General features: G+C 33.6%; 1 protein-coding gene across 1 annotated transcript in view; it reads right to left on the reverse strand.

Moving 5' to 3' along the window:
- The window catches only part of sea (scheggia), a 45,483-nt gene that overhangs the window by 12,644 nt on the left and 24,513 nt on the right, over positions 1-8,326 (reverse strand). Inside the window, exon 2 of the mRNA XM_067045370.1 lies at positions 203-419. Within this exon, the coding sequence (XP_066901471.1) occupies positions 203-419 (217 nt within the window). The remainder of the gene's footprint in view (positions 1-202; positions 420-8,326) is intronic.

Here is an 8,326-nt window from a genome sequence, read left to right on the forward strand (position 1 = left end):
CTTGAGAACCTAGGAAAATACTGGGTAGGATATATATATATATATATCCTACCCAGTATTTTCCTAGGTTCTCAAGTTATAGTAGTTTAGTCTATGAAAAGGAAGTGTTAAATATTCTTCTGATTCTTACCAACACCATCAATCATGTTAAGTTTTAATTTATTTAAATAGTTAAAAAATCAAAACAATGAATAAAAATTACCTCACAGCTGATTTTGGAATAGATCCATAAAGAAGAACACTCAGACCTCTATATAAACCAAATATACCACGTGATTGCACTGTTTTCTTCACACAATCAACAATACCGTTGTATTGTTTTGTACCTTGTTTTGACGATTTTTCATCCAGCTGTAACTGGGTTTTAACATACTCCGTAGGATATGTTATACATATTTCTATTCCACCCGTGATCCCACCTATAACAAAAAGAAAGAAACATTTTGTTATTTTTAACAAAATATAAATACATACATGAACATATTTAAGGGTATATAATTCTACACATAGTAAAATTATCACAACTTCATTTTAATATTTATTAGGAATAAACATTCTGTTTCATCTTAAAACAGAATCTATATTATAAAATATGTTCGGACAGGACATGTTTATTATTGGTATTACAAGTACTGTATGTACCTGCCCCATGTCCATTTCTAAGTTATATCAATAGATAATTTATAATTAAAACTTTAATAATTTTAATAAAGAGTAAAAAGATTGGGAGTTATAAATAAATAAGTACTTATCAAGAGAGAGTGATAAGAGAGAGAAGAAAGGAAGGAAGGAACGAGTGATGAAAACTGTCCTTGGGACAGAACTTCCTCCTACTTACTGTGTAAAAAGTTGTTACATCCAATTTCTCAACCTTGATCTTTTTTTTTTACTATTCCACTTCCCAACGACACAGTTATAGGCTATATTTTGAATTCCTGTCCCATTTATGTAAAATTTCTTATTGTCCACAATGATGAATTCTGAGAGTATTTTCTTCACAATTTTTATCATATTATAGCTGCATCTGAAACCAGGCTTAAACCTATTCCTTCTTCCGAGGTATCCTTTACCAATTACTCTTTCCCACACCATAATAAAAATGACCACATGGGAGATGGTGTCAGGTTATATATCCATGACTGCCTCAAAGTCAAAATCCTAATTCAATCCCCTTCTCCTTGACTTTCCTCACCTAGAATATGTTCCTTGAAATTTCAATTATCGACTCTCCTATGATTTATCTTGTCTACCAAATCATATGCTCCATTCAAAAATCTCTTTGAATCCTTCCTGGTTCAATTGTTTTTACCTATCTCAAAGTTGTAATCACTTTAAAATTAATATACTTCCTGAATTCAGTGATGAATCTTTTCCCAATAACCTAGTGTTTTCCTTAAATCATTACCTTCCTTTCTCTGACTGATAGAATTCCTTTCCTGTTCCCAAACGACTCTGTTTCATTTCCAGATGTTACAGGACCAATACATTAAACCCTTTAATCCTAAATCAATATCCTATGGTAATTTGGACCTCCTTTCCTCTAAATCTCTTCAAACTGAACTGGATTCTCTCCATTACAATATCATATATTCATTCCTAAAATTCCATCGAACCTTTGATTTTCACTCTCATCTTAAATCAACAGTATTGGAAATTCATGCTCCTCTCAAAGCCTAAATCTTACTCTGTCTAATTGTGCCTTGCCTGACAGCCGAAAAAATAAAAATGATTAAAATAAGTAAAGTAGTAAGACACTAATTTCATCACAATCTTCAGCCAGCAGATTATCTGTTTTTCAAACAACTCTGTGATTCAAACCTGATCCTCAGTTCTACATGTTAAATCCCTCCACATCCATAATGCCCTCTCTAAAGTTTTTGACAATAAATCCAAGAGGAAAATACTCTGAAAATTATCCCAACCAAAATAAAACAACCTCAATTCTCCCCCAGTCATGGTAAACAATCTCAACAACCAATTATCTTTTGCTCCTAGTTCTTCACTCACCCCTGACATTCAACACCATGTTATTAATCCACAAAACATATTTTCATATAAGTATGTGGATGTATGTGTATATATATATATATATATATATATATATATTTATTGTAGTGTTATTTTATGTATCTTGTAAAATAAAATAAAAAAATAAATATAAACTGTTAACAAGAACAGAGCAGAGAAATTGGAAATTGAACAATTAAATGTGACTATTGTGAAAAATATAAAAAAAGTTTATTGATACCAATAGTGTGAAGAAAATATTGTTACTTTGAGGATAAAAGAAAGTGTGTATTTTTTAAATATAAAAAGTTATAATTTATTTCATAAGTTCAAATTAAGAAATATTTACAATATATAAATAATTACTTAGAAATTTAGGATTATTAGAAGTTTTAAATAGCATATTAATCAATTATGTTGATAAATAACATTTATTTAATCATTTCAATGCAAAATGAATATTTTTTATTTTTAAAATATAAATGTAAATATTTGAATATTAGGATGAAGACACTGGAACAATGAAGTCTAGATAAAACAAGCACCAATTGTTATTAATGATATACACCAGCAGTAAGTACTCATAAAATTTGTTATTTTGCGTACATGAATGTTATAATGAATGAAGAAAAGCTGATATTAGCTTTACAGTCAAGTAAAGACTTAATACAATTAATGTATCAAATGTTGCAGTAATTAAAAGCAGATAATAAACAATTAAATTCTAAATTGAACAAAAACACTTGAATTAAATACAAAAATAGTCACTCTTTACTACAAAGTAAAGAATAATTTCCGGAAATAATAATTAGAATCATACACAATGCATCTTCGAGGTAAGATCTTGTGGAAAAATGAGTAACATAATGAAACTGTTATATTCCCAAAACATGTTGTAGCGACCCCGCTACTATTTACTGGACGTTCTAGCTACCGTCATAACCGATATTAGACATCTGGCTTTCGACACGTGAACCGTATCGTAGTCATCACACAAACACCGTATTTTTATAAATGTATTATTGGTTCCTTACGAAATGCAGTTTCCTTCCTGCAAGGACCTACAACTTGTTCCTGTAGGACTTGTGATCCCCTTCACGACCGTAGCCTAGTTATTACGGCGTGAAGTTTTCATCCTGCGAAGATTACGGCTAGTTTTCGTGAAACTGATTCTGTCATTTCACTCCTTACCAGCTACCTAACCTAATAAGACCATTCAATTGAACACGCATTGTAGAGGCCTTCTGATGCTGAGTACCTCTCACCCTCAGTTGGAGTCAGAACTAGTTAATTATACACAGCCACTTCGACAATATTATCCCTAATTTCAGTATCACCTCTTACTATAATTCGGTATCTTTTTTTAAATATTTTCGTTCAGAAACAATAAGATAATTTGATTTTTATAGCTAGAATTCCAGTAGTTGGTCATTGTTGACCATTTTTTTAAACTACTGTATTGCCCTTCATGTTATACGTGGTGTTGTGTTTAGAATTTTCCTCGGTGTTGTTATAAATCTTCATTTTTAACAAAAAAATATACATATTAGCTTCAACATTTGAATGCTGAAATGTCACAGACTGTGTAGAAGTAAATAGCACTTAACTCATTAGTAAGCTAGAGGTTATTTTTCATTGTTGTTTAAATTATACTAAAGACCTATTGTTGCTGATGAAACTGATTTCATTATTGTTTCGTGGTTTATTTACAGGTTTTCGTTCCCTTTATTAACTATACTCCAAGAAATAAGTATCGCATCAGTCGATTTTTACCGCCACTTACCTGTAAATGGAATATGAAGCAAGAGAAAGTGTTACGATCGAGCAAAATTTCGATGAAAATACATGTTATGTGGTACCATGAGTCCAAAAAACCTAGTCTCACAAAATGGTCTGTGTGTGTAAACAGCCTCGCTCAAAAACGAAAAGTGGTAGGAATCTTAAATTCCATATTTAAGGCATATGCCTGGGATGTGAAAGCAACTTTTTCGATAAAATCGACAGAAAGAATGTACCATTTTATAGAATCGATTTTCTCGAAAACGACTCAACGATTTTGACTGAAGTGAAAGTCGCGTGATGCGCGCACCGCGCTAAATTTATTATAACTAAAATCATACCACCGCCCAATGTATAAGATAAATAAAATATCTGAGCACAGATAAAGATATCGGTGTATGAAACAAGCTCCAGCGGTAGGAAGTTCAAAACTCATACATACAGAATTAAGTATTTTTTTTAAACTGATGAGCTAAACAGTGAAATCTTGGTAATGGATTACGGCATATGTGATAAACTCTCTTCAGTCTATATTATTCCCAGTATTATAAGTAGAAAGTCGGTAAGAGCTGTGAAAAATAGTGAATTCACAGTTTACTAAAATGTGATCCGTTGTCAAGGTTCCAATGTATAACATCGTGTGTTGTAGTTTTTCTGTGTGTATAGTATATATTATAATTTATATAATTATTTGAAAATGAATGGTATCACTTGATTAATTTTGCGAGTCAGTTTAAGTAAATTTTAGATCTACAAAAAAAAAAGGTTTAGGATGTGGAATTCAATCAAGGCCACTAATCCCAAATCACAAACTTTAAATATGTCAAATAGGACAGTGCTATGAGTTCGAAAAAGCAGTTTGTGAGACGTTTCATAAACTAGTCCCTTGTAGCAAAATCCGAGTTTTCGACCTTGTGTGCGCACCCACAGACACAAAGGAAGCACTTCCATCTTCGAAAAAACAAGTCATAATGATAATAAAATAATTTGTCCCACTAAATCTCATTTACAATGAAAATTTCGGTGGAAGTAGTCGACTTATATTATGTATAGAATTCTATTTTATTGATGTAATTTACTCACATATCGACGACAGCAAATACCTTTTAGTGTTTGCTGTCGTCGATATGTGAGTAAATTCCTTTTAGAATAGGCACACGGCAAAGCTTTGAAATGCAGTCCAGGGAAAAAAAGATAAAACATTAGTCTGAGTACTCACTCTGGAAGGCAATAACTTAGTCCCTCAAGAGGCAAATACTACAGGCTGCACCGCTGAAGGATTTTGTAAATACACGGATAAAGGATAACCACAGTAAAGCTAAAGTTTTCACTCACTACCTTGCAAAGATCTTCACTCCGAATGAAAGCTAAGAAGAATTTCTCGAGGAAACGCCTTTGGTTGAAATGGATATTATTATTATGATCATGATGGACATTATGATTCCAACACCAGGAAAGCCACTACTTGAGTTAACATCGTACCGTTTTATATCATTACTACCGGTGTAGTTAAAACTCTTCGAGAAGATGCTCCTCAAGAAATTAATGTCACAGATCGAATAAACAAAGGTATTACCTGATCACCAATTTGGATTTCGGCAGAAACATTTAACCATTGGTCAAGTACATAGAATTAATCATCATATTGAAAAAGTAATTGAAGAAGGAATCGTTTGCTCAGCAGTATTTCTGGAAGTTACGCGGGAGTTCGAAAAGGTTTGGCACAAAGGTTTATCAATAATCTTAATAAAACTCTCTCTGGACAGTATGTCCTCTTCTCAGAGTCTTATTTATCTAAAATATAATTTACAATAAGACAAGAAGAGGCATATTCTGGGCTCCTATATACATGCGTTGGGGTACCGCAGGGAAGTGCGTTAAGCCCCATACTCTTTCTCCTCTATAACTTTGATATCTCGGAGGTTGAAAAAGGCGTCACGACTACCTTTGCCGATGAAACAGGAGTGTTACCTGTAGGAAATGATAACAAAGAAACCGTTAAAAAATTAAATACAGAAATAGCCAGTATATTGATGGATCTCAAAATGGAAAATAAAATTCAATGAATCAAAGCATTGCTTAGTAATATCTGCCAACTACAATGGATGATAAAGTGATCCCCTATTCAAATCAGGCCATTAGACGCCAAATTTCATGTGAAAAAAAAGGTCTTGCAGGCAGAAAATCAAATCTTTGTGTCCATAATAAGGTCCTGATGTACAAACAAGTCTTAAAACATATTTGGACTTTGCAGTCCAAATGTAAGGGATGCACGAAGGATGCAAACAGAGAAATTATTCAAAATAAAGATCTTAAGAGTATTGTCAATGGTATCATCAGATGTCAAATGTCAAGGTCATTAGAGATGATGATCTTCATTGAGAGCTTCAAATGCTAACAATTCATGGAGGATTTTAAAAAATCACAGTCACATCAAGAGCGACTGCAACAAGGACACATGGATGCGGTTGTAGCGAGAGGGAGCAAGCGGTTCGGCCACAACTCAACAGAGCGCTGCACCTCGAGCCTCACCGAAGGTCTCAAATTTACATATTACGTCATTTTGTAAAAACATATTATAATTTTTATATATTGATAATCTCTGTACATTACACTTAACAATATCGAAATAATGATTAATAAACTATACCAAAACAATGCACGAAACTATCTCAAGTAGACATGTACCGACCGCTTCTCGGTCACAGCAACATGGACTAGGCCTATAAATAAGGGGCTCTAAATCACCTCTTTGATCTTTTGATCCACAGCCTTCCCCAGGCCTAGTCCTAGCACTGGTGGCGTACGTACACTCTACTTGAGATAGAGAAGTTCATTGCCAATCGATTCTCACCAGAGTTGTTTTAATGTACGTATACCTAAGATGATGGCCTATCTCCTCTCCTTCTCTCCAGCAATCTTAGTCCGTCCGCTTCATCTCGGCAACTAAGATTGTATTCTGATCCTTAACCATTACACTGGTCCGTCCGCTTCATCTCGGCAACCAGTGTAGTTGATCCCGTCTCTCCCCAGCTCTAGTCCGTCCACTTCATCTCGGCAACTAGCGCTGCACCTAGCCTTATCAGCTTACTGATCCGTCCGCTTCATCTCGGCAACCAGTAAGCTGGCTCCTTTCTTGACAGTTCTAGTCCGGCCGCTTCATCTCGGCAACTAGAACTGTTACTCTACCTCAGACTCTCTCACCTAGACCTCCTCTACCTACGTCAGTGTTCAGGCCTCATCCTCTGGCACGGCCGTTCCTAACTTACTATTGAATACGCCTTGTCGAGGGCCTTCTGTAAAGTGGATATCAGGCTGGAAAACCGCCAAAGACCTACCCCGACACGGTCATCTCGTTAACGCTAGTGCCTTGGTGAGAAGATTAAAACGATGGAAGCTCCATGAACTTCTGTTAACATTACCATATTTTGTTTTGTTTAATTTTCTGTAATTTAATGTTCTAGAACTAAAATACCAATAAGCATTATGAGCTTGATTGCAATTTCAATAAATTAAAAACAAATTAATATTTTTTAAGTCCTGCATGTTTTTTTTTAAATCTTTATTATGCACTGAGGTTATAATCCTCCATGAGAAAAACTTAAAATTGGGTGCTACGTTCTGTGAACAGAAAAACTATGATGAACAACATAATGATGTGGAGGAAATAGTTTCAAGCAAAAGTAAGAACGTGGTAGTGAACTATCAAGACAAAAAAGGTCTTAAGGCAGTTCGATCTAAATTGATATATGTATCAGAAGTTTAAATAGGAATGTTAAAAATCAAAAATTAGAATTCTTTTTTCCCCGATGTCCCGCGTTCACGAAATAAATTCATAGCTCCTGTCAATATTCAACATAACTACAACTGTTGGAAAGCTAAATTTCCGCTCTTGAATTCCATATGAATATCTTTTAAATTTTACACCTTTATAAGGGAGAAAAGGCACTTCCAAACAAAGAAAAAAATATCAAACGTTTTATTTCAAATCTCCGGTTCTAATTTGTTAACGAAGGTACAGTTTATACCATTGCGTGCAAATTAGACAGCTCTAAACCCTTTCTACGTTTTGTGCAGATTAGTGGCATTATCTTAAAGTTATTGAATATTTTGTAATTTTCAAATCAAAATCGAAAAATTATTTTTTTTTTTTTTATCAAAATTTTGAAACAAGTATCTAATGTTTTTTGCCCTAGTATCACCAAAAAACATATCATTGAAATTGATGATCTCACGTACGTAGCCTCCCTTGTAAGAACTAGTAATAATAACTATTACTTTAAATATAATTTATTTCAATTTCTTGAGACTGGTATTTATTTATTAAATAAATCAAATGGTATCCTTGTTTAGTCTTAACACTCTTTACTACATCAATAGTCCAACGTTTCGGGCAAATCGGCCATTCTCAAGGACAATCTTCAAACATAAATTCTCACCTCACATCAAAAATTTAAAAATGTTTTGCAGGCTATTCTGTCCAGACATTAATTATAGGTAAAAAACACCCTATTCCTTTCAAACTTCAATAATATTTAAA

This window comes from Halyomorpha halys, unplaced genomic scaffold, assembly GCF_000696795.3.
Source record: "Halyomorpha halys isolate HHAL.00 unplaced genomic scaffold, Hhal_1.1 Scaffold644.1, whole genome shotgun sequence".
NCBI lineage: Eukaryota > Metazoa > Arthropoda > Insecta > Hemiptera > Pentatomidae > Halyomorpha > Halyomorpha halys.